We start from the raw sequence: 21476 nt of genomic DNA, 5'->3' as shown, positions 1-21476 counted from the left end.
GAAATAATGAGCTTAATTGTCACTGAAGTAATTCATGAAAATCATTTGTCTTATGAAGATCAAATATTTAAACTTTTTCTCTGATTGGAAAAATACAAGATTTTGTTTTTCCTCTTCATTTTGAATGTAGACTTAGCATTATTAAAATGGTTGTTATAGAACATTTTTGTATCCACTTGACTCAATGGTGATCTGTATTAGATAATACAGAATAGTTGATTAACTTATTATTATTCATTTGTCACTACTCCCCAAATAATTTGTTCAGTATTTTTAAGAATGAGAGCGGCTTTCTTTATTTGTGAGTCTGTTTTTAAGATTAAATCTGACCAGCATTATTATTACTAGTTATAAAAACATAGTGATGAAAGCAAGCAAAATGTGTGATTTAGGAATAATAACCTGAGATTTTAAGATAATATTCCACATGGTAAATAAATATTTTGAGAATAGAAGGGTTCTTTGTTAGTACATAGACTGTTATTAAACCTTAAAAAGACTGTGAAACTTGATAATATTCAATAAGAATATCCATTCAATGAGCAAAAGCACTAAAAGATATCACCTTAGAATAAAAAGAGAGTTCAAAACAAGAGGAAAGGATGAAAGAATAAAAGTAATTATCTGAACAAATAAAAAAAGGCTAAAAATTTGACCCCAGTTATTGTGTATTTAGACAAACCATCAAATCCTAATTATTTGATGATCAGAAAGGATATTCTGCTAACCTAAACTTATTTCATTTCTATTTTGAGAGATGAGATTTTTTTCAATATTTCTTATATAGTACCAAAGGCTGTTATATGGTATATACGAAATCTATTTTGTAAGGAGCACTCATTGAGCAATAAAAATTGATGCATATTAGAATATTAAGTTAATTACACAGCTCAAAATGCAGTTATAGTTGTTGAAGTGTGAACATTTTAAACGTGACCCCATTAATTATTCCTTATTCTTCACCAATAAAAAAGGCCATAACAATTAGGACATGCCTTATATTTCTGATTTATAGCTTTGGTTTCATCTCCATTATGAAGATGGTTAAGTTCAAGCCAGCCAAATTATTGTGTTAAAAATTTCGACGAAAACTTAAAACTATCTCCAATGACTAAAATATATTTGTTTTTCAGGGCTTTCTAATGCTCTCTTGTGCTTCTTTAATTTTTTCCCCCAGAAAGATGCAATGAGTTCCCAAGAGAATTTCGAGGAAAACAAGTTTACTGGAGATGCCTCCATACCGAGTCCTAAAGCCAAGCTCCATGCAAGAGATCTTAAAAAGGAACTGATCACGTAAGTGCTGTTCAGTGACACTTGTAAGATCCTGGACTTAAAAGGCTGTTTCACAATTCTGGATGTTAATGCCATGGCTTATAGAATTGACCTTAAATAGGCAATATGTACCTACACCTATTCTCAGAAAAAAAGACAGTTATTATTTTTGTAGTGTTTTGTGAAATGACCTGAAGCTGGAACATATAATAATTAGAATTAAACAATCTAGGTTGTTAATACAAGGCTAAGTCAAAGGTTCTGTTTTAGGGTTCCTGTTCTTACACACTTGGGTTTATTTCAAAGAATACCTGATGGCTGCAGAGCCCCCAGTAATACACTTGTCTTGGTCTCATGAGGGTGCCATCTCCTTTGTTTTTTTAAGTATATTTGTTATATCATGTTGAATACAAATCATTCTAAGGTCAAGACTAGTACCAATTCTGTAACAAAATTCAAATGGAAAACTCTGAAATAACTGAAGCTTTGCAACTAGTTTACAGGAAAGCTGCCCCACAGAAAACAACAGTTGTTAGATCAACCAAATATTTTAAGGAAAATCAGAAAGATTTCAAAGAAAAGCTACGGGGGGTGGGGGTGTGTGAAGACTGTCAACCTTAAGGACAAAACAAATGGTAATCAAGTCCAGAAACCAGTGGAAGATCATAGAAATCCTATTGATATGATAGCCACTGAATTGGGGTCTCATCGGATTCAACCTTTACAATTTTTAGGGAAGATCTTGACTTCAGCAAGCTTTCACCTCAACTGATGCCAAAAGTAGTGAGTGAAGATCACCCTCCCCAAAGACCTAATCAACCTTTTAAGCAAAAGTGAAGCTAACAAAGATGATTTTTATTGAACAAATCAAGGAATGGGACAAGTGTATATTTCTAATGCTATTTAGAAAGCAAAGTCCAGTGAAAACTTCCAAAGGATCTTGTGGACCAGTTGACTTCAAGGCAGGGCAGCAGCTCACAAGACTATGGTAACTGTTTTACGGGAGTAATCTTGATAGAGTTTTCTGAAGAACATGGGATGATCGCCGAGACTTATTTGAAAGAAGTTTAAAACATATATATACATATTTACTTATCTATAATATATGTTTATATTATACATTTATATATATGTATATTTCACTGAATTGGTGGAAAAGAAAAAGGCCAGGAAAGTTGCCCTGTGGATCTTTCCCCCCAGCCCTACTGTGCACCTGTTCATTATTCAAGGGTGGTAAGGCCTGTCCTATGAGAATTGGGGGTGGGCGCAGGCGGTCCTGGCTCCATCTAGTCTACAGTCTCAATCTTGCCCCTTTAGATTTCATTTTGTTCCCCAAACGCAAAGAACAATTCAAAGGAGCATAATTTCAGTCCCTCAAGGAATGAGAACTGCCATTTTGACATGGCAGAAATAGAAGAGCTCAGAATTCTTCAGGTTTGATTACAAAGAAAAAGGGGGCAAAAACCTGCCAGGGACTAGATTGTGATACATGGCCACTCTGTTGTGTAGATGTCAACAGGAACAGATAGCTACTTCTTTCTCCCACAAAGCAACAAGTAGGTTTGAGCCAAGGACCTTGCAGCTTGCAGTTCAATGCATACCCACCAAGGCAGCCAGTAATCCTTTAGGTTAGAGAGAAGGTAACACTGCTTTCAGGCGTGTATAGACCTACAAGGAGGATATGTGGAGAAACAGTAGATTCATATTTTCTTATTTGTTGTTCAAAAGGGCTTTTATAGTTTGGTAGCAATAGTTTTTGGCTTGCCTTCATACAGTTTCTGTCAAAGGATAAATGAATAAACAGAATGGGGAACACACATACAATGGAATATCATTCAGGCAATGAAACTCTCACCCTGTACAGCATGGTTGAACCCTGAAAGCATTACATTGAGTGAAGTCTGTCAACCACAAAAAGAACAGATATTGCACGATCCCTCTTATATTGAATATCTAAAATAAGCAAATACAAAGAGACAACGTGTATTAGTGATGATCAGGAGCTGGGGAGTGGAGAAGAAAGGGGGTCATTGTTTAAGGGGCATGGATTTTCTGTTTGGGATGATAAAAACATTTATGAAAGATAGACTGGTGGTGCTAGTGTAACATAGGAAATGTCATTAGTGCCACTGAATTGTACATGAAAAATGGCTACCATCCTAGTTTTAATCATTTATTTTAGTTTTGTGGTTGAGAATATCCATAGAGCAACACACACTGATCCAACAATTTCTACGTACAATTCACTGACATTAATTACACTCATGGAGCTAAGCAACCATTCTCACCTTCTTCTTCTTCTTCTTTATTTTTTGGAGTTTTTCTTCCTGCATCAAATTTAATCACTGCATCCTACATTTTCAATCTAATCTTTCAAATTGTCATTCTCATATACCGATCTTAAAAGGGCACAGTTTTTTAAGGCAAGTAGTCATTAGTAGATAATTGATTATTTCGCTTTGAGAGGACTCCAAGGAGTGTTTTTCATTTAAATATCAAAGTTACCTTAGGGCAATAAGTTCAGGGTTCATCTACTCTCTATGACTCCTGAAAATCGAGATTCTGTAAGAGTTTGAAATTATTTTCTTGTGTGTGTGTACATGTCTATATATCCATGTGTGTGTATATACATGTATAATTGCGCAATTTGTGTTTCTTATTTATTTATTTGTTTATTTCTACTCCCCCTCCCTTTTCCTTCCTCTTCCCCTACCTTCTCTGGAACCTTCAAGCATTGCTCCTTTAGGTGCAAAAATCATATTTCCTGAGTTTTTTCATTTTAGTGGTAGCATCAGTATTTGTCTTTATGGGATTAAGTTTCTTAAGCAGAATATCTTCCAAATTTATGAAGTGTTTTGACAGTTTCATCACTGTTTTTTAGGGATGTGTAGTATTCCTTTGCATTTGTGTTCCAGCATTTATTTATGCATTTCTTCACAGATGGGCATTTCGATTCTTTCCATCTGTTTGCCATTGCAGATAATGATGAAAAAGACAGGGCTGTGCATCTGTCTATCCATGTTTTGTTCTTTATTTCTTTGGCAAATATACCAAGTGGAAAGATTGATGGGTCATATGGTATTTACATTCACCTAGAAGTAGGTACACATTGTTTTCTATGATGGCTGTAAAATTCTGTAATCCTGCTATTAGTGTATGAGGGTTCCCCTTTCTCCACTCCCTCTCCAGCAATTATTATTTTTTGTTTTGTGAATTTTGCTATCAGTGTTTTAGTTTGCATTTTTCTACAGCTAGTGATCGCAAGAACTTATTCATATGATTGTTGGTCATCAGGATATCATTTCTAATGATGTCTTCTGCCCATTTTTAATTGGATTATATAAGTATTCAAAGAACTGAAAGGATATATTCCCCAAATAAAATCACTGTGACATAGTGTAGACGAATCTCCAATATCACAGAGAAGCAGAGAATTCCGAGAGCAGCTCGAATAAAAAAAGAGCAGTGTCAACAAAGGGAAACCAATAAGAAGAAACGCAGATTTTCCAGCAGAAACCATGAAAGGAAGAAGGCTGCAAAGCAAGTCTTAATAATTTAAGATATTTAGATATCACAGACCATCTTCAGACCACAGTACTATAAAATTTGAAATAAAAAACAGTAAGACCATGGAGGGAAAAAACCCAAATGCATTGAAACTGAACAGCACCCTGCTTAATAACTACCGGGTAAGTAAATAAATGAGGAACAAAATAAGAAATTACTTTGAAATAAACAAGAGCAAAAATACAACATCACCTTTGGAATATAGCCAAAGCTGTGTAAAATATGAGGGCCTTTTATAGAACAAATGTACACAGAAGGAAGATGAGAAAACCAAAATTAGTACCTTACCTAAGCATCTTCAACAATGAGAGCATGAACAATAAAGTAAAACCAGTCAGCAGCAGAAATGACATAGTCAAGATTAGAGCACAAGTAAATGAATCTGAAAACAGGAAAAGAACAGAAAAAACTCACCATGAAAAGAAGTTGGTTCTTTGAAAGGATTAACAAAATTGACAAACCACTAGTAAATTTTCAAAACATGTAATATCAAGAGTAAGAAACAAAATGAGTGACATCGTATCAGAATGAAATGAAATAAAAAATGTAACAGAATTTTATGAAGGGCTGTACTCAAATGAGTTTGTAAACCTAGAAGATATGGAAAAATTCCTAGACCTGCATTATTTACCTAAATTAACGCAAGATCAACAAACTCATGAGAAGATAGGAAATAGATGAGGACACTAAAACATCCCCAACAAATACAGCAAAAAGGCCAAGGCCAGACGTCTCCATCGGGAAGTTCTGACGAGCTTTCAGAGAAAGGTTGGTGCCAATTCAACATGAAGTATTCCCGAACACGGAAACTATGCAAGTTTCTGAACTTATTTTATGAAGCAATCATAACCCGCGACCAAAACCAGGCAACAATATTATCAGAATAGGCTACTACAGACTAATATTGTTGATGAACATAGATGCAAAATTTTTCAACAAAGTTCTAGCCACTAAATTCAACAACATTGTTTTCTTTAATTATACTTCATAATAAAATGGGATTCATATCAGGTATGAAAGTGGTTTATCATCAGACAAAAAATAGCATGGTGTACACACACATACACACACACACAGGATAAGAGCTACATAATTGTATCACTTGATCAAGAAAAGGCATTTGACACAATCTAACATCTATTCCTGACAAGAACAGGAGTAGAGCGGACTTTTCTCCACATCATAAAGGTCATATAAACAAAACCAAGGGCCGACACTTCATCACTGGCAAGAAGCTTTCCTTGCGAAGACACAGACCAGGATGTCTTTTATCACCACTCCTATTCGATATTGTGCTCAAGTCCCAGCCGGAACTATCAGACAACAAAACGAAATGAAAGGCATCCAAATTAATAAAGAAGTGAAGTTCTATTTGAAGATTCTTAGAGACCCTATAGGGCAGGGTAGGACTGTCCCTGTGAGTTTCTCAGACTGTAACTGTTTACAGGAGTAGAAAGCTCAATTGTTCTCTTCTGGAGTAAGTGGCAGGTTTGAGCTGTGGACCTCGTGCCTGTCAGCCCAATGCATAATTACTATGCCAGTAGGGCTCGCTGTGGGTTGGCACTGACTATGGCAGTGAATTAGATATGCTCATTATATGATTCTACACATAGAAAACCTCACAAATTTGAAAAGAAAACTGTCGGAAATAATTGAAAGGGTCCACAGCATGGCAGGGTAGAAGATCAATATACAAAAATGAATTAGATTCCAGGGCACTAAGGAAGAAAACTCTGAAGGGAAATGAAGAATCAATACTATTTATAATAGCCACCAAAAAAGATGATATACTTATGGATAAACTTAACTAGGAAAGCAAAAGTCTTGTATAAAGAAAACTAAAAAACACCACTACAAGAAACCAAAAGACACATACAAAAATGGAAGATTGTTCCATGCTCACAGATAGGAAGACTTAGCATTGTGAAAAATGTCAATACTATCCAAGGAAATTTATAATATAATGCTATTCCAATCTAGATCCCTGCATCATTCTTTAGAGAAATGGGGGGGGGATAATATACATGTTCATATAAAAAGGAAAGAGATCCAGGATAAGCAAAGCCCTCCTTATGAAGAAGACCAAAATAGGAGGCCTGTAACTTCCTGACCTAAAGAGCCTACTACATAGTCACAGAAGTCAAAACAGCCTGGCCAACACAGATAAGCAGACCAATGAGACAATATAGAGGACCAGAAATAACTTCATTACCTACAGACAATTGATCTTTGACAAAGGGCTGAGGTACATTAATTGAGGAAGAGATAATCTCTTCAACAAATGGTGTTGGCAAAATTGGATTTCCATTCACAGAAGAATGAAACAGGACCCATACCTCAGCCCATACACAAAAATGAACTCACGGTATATAAAAGACCTAAATGCAAATCCTACAGATATAAAGATCATTAATGAGAAAACAAGGACAAATTTATAGGCCCTAATACAGGGCATAAAACACTACCAAATATAATACAAAACGACGTATAAGACAAAAGAGATGACTGAGACCTTCTGAACTAAGACCCTTATGTGCATCTAAAGCCGTAATCAAAAGAATAAAAGGGGAATCCCCTGATGGGGATAAAACTTTAGCAATGACACATTGGGCAAGGGACTCACCTCTAAAATCTGTAGAAAAATGGAATAACTGAACAAGAAAAAGATGAATACTCTAAGTAAAAATTGGGCAGAGGATATGAAAAGACAGTTCACCAAAGAAGAATTCACATTGCCAACAAACATGAAGAAATGCTTATTATCACTAGCCATCAGAAAGATGCAAATCAAAACTAAGCTGTGATATCACCTGACACTGGCATTTCTAACAAGTTTCAATCAAACAAACAATGACATAGACTGGCGGGGCTGAGGAGAGATTAGAACCATTATTTCCTGCTGGAGGGACTGCAAATCAGTGCCAACACCGGAAAGCAGTATGGTGCTTCCTTTAACAATTGGGAATATAAATAGCAAAGGACCAAGCAATAAAATTCCTTTAATGGATCTAAACCAATAAAGGTATGGAAGTAGGATGTGGTATGCCATCTTTGTGGATTATGTTACACCAATTAGCATTGGTGTCTCCTGAGACTATAGACGTATAAGTCCCCTAGACCCAGCAGTTCATTTGCTGAAGATGTTTGGTTATGTCCAAAATATTTCCATAACTTATCCCTTGTCTGTGCCTCCACATTCATGGATATAGTTGCAGCAAAGGTAAATACCTATATACAAACATCCTCTGTCAAACCTATACATATTCATGGGCATACACCGATGCTCTCCCAGACCCACAGCATGCATGTTTATATCTTTGTAGGATTGTGTATACAACAGTACTTGCTACTGTTGTCTTTAACTCTTGAGATCCTCGCAGTGTCTTCCTCTCCTGGCTCCATCATTTTTGGTTGACCTCTCTCTTATTGTCTATTGCCTTCTCCTTCACCTGACTGATCTTTGGATGTTGACCTTGTGCTCTTAGTCATTGTTAAATTCCTTTCTTGACTCAAGAAATTCTCTTGGGAACTCTGGCATAGAATTGTGTTTCCCACAGATAAAGATAATTTTAGTTTCGCTTTTGTAATTGAGACACTTTTTTTCCTTATCACTCTGGCTAGAGCTTCTACTCAATGTTGAAGAGATTGGTGGAGTTTGATCATTTTTGTACACTTGTTCCTTAGGTCTGAGCATCCAATTTCCATGCAATCTATAGTTATAAACCAACCCATGTAAACTCTAATATATTAAAAGTTTGAGATGCAAACAATGGTTTGTAATGACAAGTGAACACTACTTTGTAACACACATCAAATATTATTATTATTACTGTATTATTCTGTTAAAATATTTTAGTGCATCTGGAAGTGTTTCTTTATGATTTTATGTTTAGAAGGATACATTATATACTACATACGAAGACAAACATTTGACTAATTGATGTTATATATGAACTCTTCCTAACCATGGTGATATATAAATTCAACTTACAGAGATGAAATTTGTTCATTAGCTGGGGATTGTTCATAACCAATCATAAAGAGGATATTCCCAATCTCTTTCAAGTAGTTATCATGTTGACTATTGGTTTTTATCTATACCCATAATCAGATTAGGAACTTCCCTTCTATTTCAATCTTCTTGAGAATTTTCATGAAGAAAGGAGGTTAGCTTTTAGCAAGAGGTATCTATAAGGAATTATATATACCATCCTCCGCTCTTTCATGTTATGGCTGTCATCACTGTAGGAGCCATCAAATCAATTCTGACTCACAGTGATCCTATGTATGACAGAATGAAACAGCACCGGTCCTCTGCCATCATCTCACTGGTGTTATATTGTAGCCCATTTTTGTAACCACTGTGTTGCCCCATGTCCTCCAGGGTCTTCCTCGCTTTCTATGCCCTTCTACTTGATCTCTTCTAGAGATTGGTCTCCTCTGATCACATGACCAAAACACACGAGACAAAATCTTTCCACTTCTGAGAAGCATTCTGGCTGTACATCTTTATATTTCATGAAAAAGGCAGACTTTTGCTGTATATTCTCTATCACATTATAATGTTTAAAAATATAAAACTATTAGCAATATTTATACGTTGAAAAAAGTTTCAACCTTATAGTTGTCCTTTAACCCTGTTTTTGACATAGCTTTTCCTATTTTGTTACAGTTTCTCCATAGTTATGAGTCCTCCCAGCCATACTTCATATTCCTTTGATTTAGAAACCATTGCTATTGTGTGGTCCATATAAAAGGGGGTACCCACCCCGCCCCCAAAAAATCAGAACTGCACTAGGCATGGTAGAGCTTTTGTAGTATGCATTTCCCCACTAGGCGAGTATTGGAGAGAAATCATTCTCTTATGCACCCAGTAGCATCACCTGGGAAAGTTCTTCTTGGTCACTGTGAATGTTTTCATAAAAGCAGTTTCACTTGAACTTCATCTTTTGTGATGGCCAATTTAAAAGAACAGCGTGTGGCTTGAAATTTTGTTTCCTGCTCAGGAAAAATACTCAGGACAGTGGTATGAGAAAAAAAAACTTGAGTGTACAACTGGGTTTTTCCATTTCAAAAAAGGTTAAATGTTGACTAAAGACAAACCTCATTCTGGATATTCATCACCTTCCTGAACAGATGAAAATGTCAACTCATAGTGCATTTGGAGTTCATTCCACCAGGTCAGACTATTAATCAAGCTTTCTACTTAGAGGTTCTGAAAAGGTTAAATAAGGTGTATGACAAAAATAAGGCCTTATTTGTGGCAGACAGGGGACTGGTTTTATCACCACGAAAATGCACCTGCTTCTGCAACTATGTTTATGTGCCAATTTGCGGCAAAAAAAAAAACACCCAAAAAACAGCTTGCCCCACACACCTTTTACTCGCCTGACCTCGCTCCATGCAACTTCTTTTTGTTTCCATGAATGCAGAGGGACATGGAAGGACAGAGGTTTGAAGGTGTAGAAAGGGTGAATTAAAACATGAAAAAGGAGATTGTGATAAGAGTTGTATCAGTCACCAATAAAATGAATTTTTAAAACGAACATGATGGCAATATATGTACAAATGTGCTTGATACAATTGATGTATGGATTGTTATAAGAGTTGTAAGAGCCCCCAATAAAATGTTTTATTAATATAAAAATACAAAAACAAGGGGGTGCTGTCAGCCATCGAAACAAATAAGTTTGGAAAATGTTTCCAAGAATGGAATCACAGATTTGACAAATGTATTAAGTATAATGGAGAGTACTTTGAATGTGATAATATTGTTTTGTAAAAAAGTTAAATACATAGCTTTGGGAAAAAATACAGTTTTTGGGGGGGTAGCCCCTAGTTTATGTTCACATTTGGTGTATATATATATCACCAAAATAATTTTTAAAAATATAATATCTCAGAGGATCCATGGGTGGGTTACAGAGGATCTACAAAACTTTGTAAGATGTTATGAAAATTTTTATTTGGTTAAGAGAATTATGGTTTTCATTAGCTTCTCCATGTGTTCTCAAACTCAGGGAAAAAATTTAGAGAGCTGGCACCTACTTCAGTAGTCTTTATGTGCAGTCAGCCTCATTTTTCTCTTGCAGAGCAGCTGGTGGGTTTGAACCGCTGACCTTTCAGTTAGAAGCCACATGACTAGCCCCATAGCACTATGAGGGCATTATCAAGGATTCATCCAGAAATGGGGGTAGTGGGGGCAGGGGCTGGGGTGAGGGGAGGGGAGGAAGCAATTCAGAGACTACCAAGGGCTCTTGTTCCCCTCACTCCTTAATTGCATCTCTTGGATGGTCTGCCAAGAGGAAGTCAGACTCCCTGAAGGCAACTAGGACATGACTAGAATGCAGTACTCATTGGTCCCAGAGCAGAAACAGTGCCTGCACGTGCAACAATGAAGTGAAGCTCTAGGTCAAGGCTTATGGATGGTAAGCCAGGTGGGGAGAAGGGGGGTGGGTTGAGGGTGGCTGGTGAGTAGTGCCTCAGGGTTAGCTCACCAAAACCAGTCTTACTACCAGTCAATGCTGACTCAGAGTGACCCGCTGTGGGCTTTGGGTGCTGTAACTGTTCATGAGAGTAGAAAGCCCAAGCAGTCTATCTCTAGCAGAGCTATTGGTAGGGGCTGCTGTGGTTTCAAACAGTAGACCATGAGAACAGTAGCCTAGTGTGTAACCACTAAGCCACCAGGACTCCTTGTTAGGCTGAGATATGAAAGCTTAGCAGTTCAAAACCCCCAGATGTCCAACGAGAGACAGACAGGGCTTTCTACAGACAGGGCTTTCTACTTCCGTAAACAGTCACAGTCTCAGACACTCGCCGGGCGGTTCCACTCTATCCTGTAGGGTCACTGTGAGTCGGCATCAACTCCGTGGCAGTTCGTGTATTTGTGTGGGAGGAAGTGTGTACACAGAGAATTATAGGGGTCATGGTCAGGAGGGAAAGGGAGTAACTGCAGTTAAGGAAGTGGGCGCGATCTCAATCACGGGAGACTGTATGGAACATACATTGGAGGGCTTGTTAGAACTCAGATTTGTTGAGAAACCATGAGACAAAATAGGACTTGTCGAATCAGGAAATGGACAAGCAGGAGTAATAGAGGCGTGCTCAGGAAGCAAACTCTATAGGCCACAAACTGCACCTGTTCTGCTGTCACACCAGAATCTCTGCAGATTGTGGGCAACCCAGTGGTACCAACCTCTCAAGGGTTGCCCACAATCTGCAGAGATTCTGGAATGACAGCAGAACAGGTATGTCCGAGAGGTGAGGTTTGGAGGGAAGAAGTATATGAAGGAAGGGCAGAGAACCATGCGCAGAGTGTGAGAACGTACACACACAATGACACCTGCAAGAGAAAAGCCACAAAGAAGTCAGAGAGGAGTCCCTTACGGCAGGAAAAAAGATCTAACCAATGAGATTGTAAGGGAGTTAGAACATGAAATATTAAGAGCCTAGCATTTAGTTTCAAGTGTCATTGCAAGTTTGAAAAAAAATAACTCAAAATAGGCGGAAGTCCTCCTATAATATAAAAGTGGTGTTAACAAACCCAGGGACAAGGAAACAACATGGGACCCAAAATGGTGGTGAGGGGGGAGTGGCAGGCCTGGTAGGGAATGATCAAGGGTAAGGTTACGTAAAGAAGAGGTATAGCTGTAACCCAGGTGGGGACGGAGCATGGTAGTGGGGCAGGAGGAAAGTCAAGAGAGATGGAGGAAAGAGCTAGGAGTCACAGGGCATTTATAGAGGTCTACACAAAGACATGTACATGCAAATATATATATGAGGATGGGGAAATAGATCTATGTGTCTATATTTATAGGTTTAGTATTAAGGTGGCAGAAGGACCTTGGGCCTCTACTCAGGCACTCCCTCAATGCATGAATACTTTTTTAATTAAATTGGCACTCTATGATGCTCACCCTCCCGACACAACTGCTGAAGCCAAAGAGGGTGAACAAGTAAATGTGGTGAAGAAAGCTGATGGTGCCCGGCTATCAAAAGAGATAGCATCTGGGTTCTTAAAGGCTTGAAGATAAACAAGCGACCATCTAGCTCAGAAGCAACAAAGCCCACATGGAAGAACACACCAGCCTGTGTGATCGAGTGGTCCCAAAGGGATCAGTTATCAGGCATGAAAGAACACAAAATCATATCATTGGCTGCACACCTCCATGATACGATCGCCGAGGACAAACGGGTGCATAAGCAAATGTGGTGAAGAAAGCTGATGGTGCCCGGCTATCAAAAGAGATAGTGTCTGGGGACTTAAAGGCTTGAAGGTGAACAAGCGGCCATCTAGCTCAGAGGCAACAAAGCCCACATGGAAGAAGCACACCAGCCTGTGTGATCACTAGGTGCCAAAGGGAACAGGTATAAGGCATCATCCAAAAAAAAAAATACCACAGAGAATGAAGGGGGAAGTGCAGAGTGGAGACCCAAAGCCCATTTGTCGGCCACTGGAGATTCCCTCACAGAGGGGTTTAGGGGAGGAGATGAGTCAGTCAGGGTGTGATGTAGCAATGATGAAGAATACAGCTATCCCCCAGATCCTTGATGCTTCCTCCCCCCAACTACCATGATCCGAATTCTACCTTGAAAGACTGGATTGGGCAGAGGTTGTACACTGGTGCATATGGGAGCTGGAGGCACAAGGAATCCAGGGTGGATGATATCTTCAGGACCAGGGGTGTGAGGGGCGGTACTGGGAGAGTGGAGGGTGAGTGGGTTGGAAAGGGGGAACCGATTACAGGAATCTACAGGTGACCTTCTCCCTGGGAGACGGATAACAGAGAGGGGAGTGAAGGGAGACTCCGGATAGGGCAAGATATGACAAAATAATAATTATAAATTGTCAGGGGCTCAGGGGGGGGGGAAGGAGAAGTGGGGAGGGAGGGGGGAAAAAGGAGGACCTGATGCAGGGGGCTTAAGTGGAGAGCAAATGCTTTGAGAATGATTAGGACAGGGAATGTATGGATGTGCTTTACACAATTGATGTATATATGGATTGTGATAAGAGTTGTATGAGCCCCTAATAAAATGTTTTTTTAAAAAGGGAGCAAAGCAACCCTGCTTCCATGGAGATTCAGTGAGAAATAAAATTATTAATATGTCTACAAAAAAAAAGAGAGAAACCACACGGTAGAGGGGATTCAAAGACAAGAAATGAACCAAGGTGGGAGAATCCAAATTCAGGTGTGTGCACAACAAAAGAGAGGCACTGTCACTCAGCCCCTTTACTGAGATTAACAAAGATGGTGGACATAGCACCTAGTCACACACCCTGAATATTGTCTAATCCTGGGGATCCCAAGGTGTGTCTGTCATAATTTAGAATTTTTCACCCAATTTCCTTAGGGATGTAAGAGTCAGTCCTGATGATCACCAGGACAAACGCTCCTTCTCCTGGCTAAGCTGGCAGTTTCCTATTACCTTGGGCAGGAGGAGATGTTGGTTAATCATCACATGACTAAGGGAAACAGGGAATTCTAGGCCAGGAGATGGCAAAAACCAAAAAGAGGAACAGGCAGTTCCTGAGTTTGCATTTACATCCTGAACAAAGCACAGTCCTGACTGGCAGGTGTATTAAACACATTGAGTGAGTGAGTGAGTAAGTGAGTGAGTGAGTGAGAGTGAGTGAGTGAGTGAGATAGTAAGTGAGTGAGTGAGTGAGTAAGTGTGTGAGTGAGAGTGAGTGAGTGAGATAGTGAGTGAGTGAGTGAGTGAGTGAGTGAGTGAGATAGTGAGTGAGTGAGAGAGTGAGTGAGTGAGTGAGATAGTGAGTGAGTGAGTGAGTGAGAGAGTGAGTGAGTGAGAGAGTGAGTGAGTGAGATAGTGAGTGAGATAGTGAGCGAGTGAGTGAGTGAGTGAGTGAGTGAGAGAGTGAGTGAGTGAGATAGTGAGCGAGTGAGTGAGTGAGTGAGTGAGTGAGTGAGTGAGATAGTAAGTGAGTGAGTGAGTGAGTGAGTGAGTGAGATAGTGAGTGAGTGAGTGAGATAGTGAGTGAGTGAGTGAGATAGTGAGTGAGTGAGTGAGTGAGCTAGTGAGTGAGTGAGTGAGTGAGTGAGAGAGTGAGTGAGTGAGTCAGTGAGATAGTGAGTGAGTGAGTGAGTGAGTGAGTGAGTGAGTGAGTGAGTGAGTGAGTGAGTGAGTGAGTGAATGAATGAAGTTTTGGGAAAAATGTTTTTTCCAAATGAACAAAATGTTTTTAAGTGTGTATGTTTAAAGTTGCTGATTCATGAGAACTCTTAGCAATGAGCAATCCTTACAGTAAGGCATCAGTGCCTGTTCCAGACTCTTCTGTATCTGTCAGCTTAAGATATGTTAAGATTTTTTTTAAAGGAACTCCTTTGACCTCACTTTATCTCTACCTTATGCCTCTTTTTTAACTGATCTTCTCAATTAAAGAAAGTCTACTATCCTACACCTTTCTTAGCTGGTTGCAATTCCCATCCCATCCACCCATAACACCACAAGCACCAAGCTGTTTTTGTTAGGTTTCTCAAAACCCTAGCTGATGATCTCCAGATCCAAAATTAGCATTTATGTTAATGGTTATTTTGCACACTAATGATGTACATCTGGGACTTACAAAACCCACAAAGTGGGAGGAGAGAGTGGCCTTGGCCACAAAGGCTAAGGTTGTGTCAACTGCAGTGGGCCATGTTCCTCAGTGGTTTGGCAGTTTCGTGATCATGTAATTTTGGGTGATGTAATTACACCATTGTGTAATGATGCTGTCATCCCCCAATTTGTGATCTGATGCAGTCATCATCCTCTATTTTTACATCATGGTATTTTTTCACATAATGACCTGGTGTTTGGAATCTACCCATGTTGATAAGCAAGTAGTAGGTCTACTCTTTTTTTTTAATATTTAGAAAAAAATATTTCACCATCCAGTGAGTGAATGTACTCGCAAGATAACTCTGTTAAACTGGCAATCACTATTAAAGTTTTCAATAATATATAAATATGTATATGATATACATATATATATATATATATATGAAGTGATACAGTTTATATCCAGGCCTAAAATGAAGCATCTTCTGAAAGTAATTACTTTGAGTAATCTGTAATAGATAACCTATGATTATTTCAAAGGATTGGAAAACAACTCACAGGTTGAAATATATATTTAAAAAACAGAAAATCAAATTTGTTACCATTGAGTCAATTCTGACTCTCGGCGAATGTATGTGTTGCAGAGTCGAATTTCTCCATGGAGTTTCCTTGACTCTCACGGTTTCAGAAGCAGACTGCAGTTCTTTTGGCTGTGGCAACAGGGAGCGAATTCCAACTGTCACTCTATAGATTAGAAGTTGATCCAAAACTACTGGTACCACCCAAGCTTCCAAAAATATATTTAAAAAACTATTGCCATAGAGTCCATTCCTATTCATAACTGTCCTAGAAACATTGAATGTTATTTGTCCTCAAATCTTGCATGAATGGCATAATTGATTTTTTTCTTCTATTACGAACACTGTCACATGAGGTGGGAGTCAATCTGCCTACTCTGAATGCGTGACTTATGAACAACAGCACAGAAAATTAAATGACCAAAAATAAGAAATCTGTTGATTATATTAATTGTGGAAGAAAAACTGCTAGCTACCTTTATTTTGTTTAAACACACATGATATTCCTATGACCTGATTAACTGCAGAGATGGAATTAAGTGCACCCATGGAGTCTTGTTGGAGTGTCCTTGCCAGATGGCTGGGAGGACTCAATACTCAGCTTCATTGTGGATTAGAAAGTCCTTGTAGAACTCAAGCTGTAGATGAAATTGCTTGGGGGCTCGCTTAACTAAGCACCTTACCTATTTCTATACAATCAGTAACTTGCCCATTAAATACCTGTTTACAGATCAGCATATGTAACTAGGTTCAACTACTTTTGTTTTCCACTTGGTATTTATAAGTTTTCTAGGAAGATATTACTTTATTGCCTTTCTCTTAAAAGTTTATAAAATGTTTTGATTTGTACTATGTTATGTTAATGTGTATTTCTTCCTTAAAAGCCACTCATTGTGAACCATGGATTGATAATATTTTATAACATTTAAAAATACAAATAAGTATAACACCATTTATAGAGAGTGCATGATCCGCAGGACCTATATTTTAACATCACTTCCCTATATCTTTTGAATCAGAGAATTGGATGTGATGTTGCAAAGAGATAATTGAGAAGTAACTTATAATTTTACTCATATGCTTTTTTCTACTTCTCTTAGCTAGTCCACTGATATTATATACACATACATTTTCAGTGCATTAACTTCTGCATGTCCTACTCTGTACTGACATATCCTGAAAAGACACACTACCTCGTATCATATCAGACAGAGTAAGTAATATCCACATTCATGGCATGCACTCTGCCCTAATTGTTTATATTAATTTGTTTTATTAACCTAGCTGCCCAACCCCAGGATGTGATGGAAGTGGCCACGTAACAGGAAACTATGCATCTCACCGCAGGTACCTAACTCCCCCTTGTGCAGTCAAGTCTTCACCAACTGGTTCTAGTTCTCCCTTTCCCCCCACCACCCACCCACTCAAGAAATACGTTGTCAGGAAGTGACGAGGATCGAGTTGACTTTTGTTTGTCCTCATAGTTTCCAGATAGAAAGTCAAGGTAAATCTTCAGTCTTTTCATGTTATGTAGTAGAGAAAAAAATTATTTGGAGTCAAAAAGTTTTTCGGATCTTGGAGTCCAGGTTGTATGCTTTTTTCACTTTCAGAGTTATGTGGGACACAGGCGAGACAGTAGAAACCCAGGTGCTTCATCCAGCAGGATGCAGCATTCTAAGTTCCAAGTAAGGGATGCAATGGAGCTTCAGGGGGCTAACTAGTTAATAAAGGCTGCATTATTATTCAAGGCTGTAATATTGTTAAAGGCTATATCCTTTCACTTTAGCTTCTTCAGGGATACAATTTTTTTTTCCTTTTGAGCGAGAAACTTTAAAACATTCAATCATCACTCCATGACGCACTAGGAGGGGCTCACTGTGTGTATCACTGTACCACTGAGTTTCAGAGCTCAGAAATCTCATTAATAAGAAATCTGAGGGGAGATGGGAGAATAAAAACTTTTAAAAGATAAAAAAATAAATCTGAGACTGAAAAAACACAAATCCAGACAGATTAGACTAGCAGATTCAGGTTGAAACTAGGTTTTTCTTCATCCATCCAACCTCCTGTAAACGTGTGTGCTCTCAAGCTCACACCGACACCAGAGTCAAGTTTGCATGTGCTTAATGCTTTCCTTTTCTTTTCAGTGTTTCTGGGTGCCCTTTGGCAGATAAGACTCTCAAATCCCTCATGGCTGCCAACTCTCAAGAGCTGAAGTAAGTCCATGGGAGCGTAGGCTCGCTGCCCCACGGCCCAGTGCTTCCACATCTTCAAACCATCCATTCTGCTTAACCCCTGGTGAAGAATTTGCCTTTTCACCTCAGATATAATGAATTTGCATTTCTACCCTTGGGAGACCAGCCTCCACAATCAAATGGGTCCTTGGGGGCGACGATTTTGTCCTTGAAAGGTAAATTAAAGAAACATCAGACAAGGCCTACGAAGGATCACCCCTTCCGCAGAGACCAGCACCAGAGAGTGAGGGCAAATGTATTCTTTCATGGGATTATATCATTTTGGGGGCATGCAAGCCACGTCATGCACACCTGTAACAGGAAGGGCAAGTTCTAGAGTTCAGGTGGTGGCTTACTCTAGGTGGTCTCTGAGTGGGCATGACCTTAGGTGAGCTCTTCTCCAGGGGAGCAACCTATGATGCTTTTCAGAAGGGAGTGGGCCACACTTAGGGTAGGGCAGTCTGACTGCTCTCAATGGCAGGCAACGTTCAGGCAGATGACCTTCAAGCAGAAGCTACCTTTCAAGCAAGCACGTGTGTGCGGCAGCCTCTTAAGATTGGCATTATTGTGGGGTGGGCATTGTGGGAAATAACTTTTAGTTAGGAGAGTGTAACTGGGATTCATCTCCAACTCACGAGTGTGAAGGCCTTCCTCCACCAGTGTTGGCCTCCCAGGCCCCTTAAATACCAATGTAGAGAATTAGTGCACACACTTTCTTTCTGGTTCTCAGTTTCCCACACTCTGCCAGATATACTCAATCAGACTCTCCTTTTTAGCAGGATCCCTAAATCCCATGAGGTCTTATAGAAATATAAATTCTGATTTAGTACATCTGGGGTGGGAATGCAAGTTTTCAGCAGACAGTTAAACAGGAATGAACCAGTTAGAAGTTCTGCTTCAATCTCAGTATGGTTACTATCAAGCTTTATATTAAATCTAACTCAGTGATAAGAAAAGTGCTTTTTCATCAAAAAGTTGAAATGATCAAAATCAAATCACTCTAATTAAGTTCATTAACATGCTTGCCTTAGAGGTTTGTATTTTATGATAATTTTGCAAATCAATGATGTCACAGTTTGTTTTCGCTCCTTAGTGCTGCCATATGAGAAATACCACAAGTAGATGGCTTTCACAAAGAGAAATTTATGTTTTCACAGATTAGGAAACTAGAAATCCATATTCGGGGCACTGGTTCTAGAAGAAGCCTCTTAGACCACTCAGAGAGAACATGTTTGTCTCTTGCTTTCAGCTTCTTGATGATTTCCTCGTGGCATAAATCCATTACCATTTGTGAGTTTCTGCTTCAGTGCTACATCTACTCTTTTGATATCTCAAAAGTTAATGGCTTACAACACAGCTTACAGACATGGTCTCATTAACATACCGTGAAAATCCTCTTTCCAAAGGGGAGTACCACAAGTACAGTGTTTAGGATTTACATAGTTTGGGGAGACATTTGTCTATAACACACACTCAATATATTTTCTGTCAATTTCAGAATTTATATGTTAAATCAGTGTCAAAGCATCTTTCTCATTGAATTTTACAAAAACGACATTCAACTGAATCAAAAAGATCTTAAAGTCATATTTATATTACTTTCACTTATTTATGTTATGTTTTCCAAGTTTCTCTTTTATTTCACATATCTCCTCTTTTGGTGTTCATATTGTTTCATAATTACATTACATATATAATAATAAAATTATAATCCACCTTCTACCCTCTAAAATACAATAGAGAATAAATAAAATATAAAGCAGTAAAATTAATCAAATTAATAAAATAGTGTATGGAAAGGATGGAAAGAATGCTGTTACATTCTGTGGCTTGCAATGTCACAAAGCAAAATGTGTATGAATTGTTGAATGGAAAACGATTTTCTCTGTAATTTCAATTCATCTAAACCACAATAAAAAGTCATTAATTAAAACAAATTATAAAAAATCTCAAACTCATTGCCATTGAGTTGGTTCTGACTCACAGCCACCTGATAGGACAGGGTCGAACTGTCACTGTGGGTTTTCAAGACCAAATTTTTCACAGGAGTAAAAAGTCTCGTCTTTCTCCCATGGAGCATCTGGTAGTTTCAACCTGCCGACCCTGTAGTTGGCAGCCACGTGTAAGTACTATGCCACCAAATTATGCCAGGTTGGAAAAGAAAAAGGGAAATCAACTGAGAATTCTTAGAAAACTTTGAACAGTGGTATAGATTATCAGTATACACACATATACTATGTAGCCTAGACCTATTATGTAGGAGCCTTCATGCCTAGTAGATGCACATTGCACTGCTACTCTCAAGGTCTGAAGTTCGACACATCAGCCCCTCTGCAGGAGAAAGACAGGACAATCTGCTACTGTGAGAGGTACACTCTCAGAAACTCACAGGGCACCTGCGCCCTGTCCTATAGGGTCACTGCAAGTCAGCATTGCCTCAATTGCAGTGAGTTTGTTTTCTGGTTTTGGATACACATTACAAATTGCCCTCGTGGCGTATTGGGACGCCCCCTTGGGCTGCTAAGTGCAAGGTTGGCAGTTGAAAACCAGCAGCCACTCCATGGGGGAAAGATGAGACTTTCTACTCCTGGAGAGTTACAGAGACCCCCTGGGCCAGGTGTACTGTGGGTGTCCTATGGGATTGCTCTTAGTTGGCAACAACTCAATGGCAGTGACTGAGCTCTGTTTCCTATTTATAATTGCTGCTACCTTTCAAATATATGTTACTAAAATATATTATTTATTTTGTTCTACTGTTTCCAACAGCTATTATAACTGTATTCATACAGTGTAGATTTTGATATTTCTTTTTTCTAAAATCATTTTATTAGGGGCTCATACAACTTTTATCACAATCCATATTTACATCAATTGTGTAAAGCACATTTGCACATTCAGTGCCCTCATCATTCTCAAAACATTTGCTCTCCACCTAAGCCCCTGGCATCAGCTCCTCATTTTTCCCCTCCCTCCCCGCTCTTCTCTCCCTCATGAACCCTCGATAATTTATAAATTATTATTTTGTCATATCTTGCCCTGTCTGATGTCTCCCTTCACCCACTTTTCTGTTGTACATCCCGCAGGGAGGAGGTTATATGTAGATCCTTGTAATCAATTCCCCCTTTCCAACCCACCCTCCTTCTACCCTCCCAGAATCGCCATTCACACCACTGGTCCTGAAGGGATCATCCACCCTGGATTCCCTGGATTTGATATTTCTTATTATATAAAAGGAGTCCATGCTTGAAAAAAGTCTGGGAGCAAT

The 21476-nt window shown here is 38.8% G+C and overlaps 1 protein-coding gene across 1 annotated transcript in view; it reads left to right on the top strand.

The window, feature by feature from the left end:
* The window catches only part of LOC142449130 (suppression of tumorigenicity 18 protein-like), an 85319-nt gene that overhangs the window by 48811 nt on the left and 15032 nt on the right, over window positions 1–21476 (top strand). Inside the window, exons 10-12 of the mRNA XM_075550846.1 lie at window positions 1178–1293; window positions 17262–17324; window positions 18125–18193. Coding sequence (XP_075406961.1) covers window positions 1178–1293; window positions 17262–17324; window positions 18125–18193 — 248 coding nt within the window. The remainder of the gene's footprint in view (window positions 1–1177; window positions 1294–17261; window positions 17325–18124; window positions 18194–21476) is intronic.

Source organism: Tenrec ecaudatus, chromosome 5, assembly GCF_050624435.1.
Source record: "Tenrec ecaudatus isolate mTenEca1 chromosome 5, mTenEca1.hap1, whole genome shotgun sequence".
NCBI lineage: Eukaryota > Metazoa > Chordata > Mammalia > Afrosoricida > Tenrecidae > Tenrec > Tenrec ecaudatus.
Note: the sequence above shows the minus strand (reverse complement) of the source record. Positions and strands in the feature narration are given on the sequence as shown.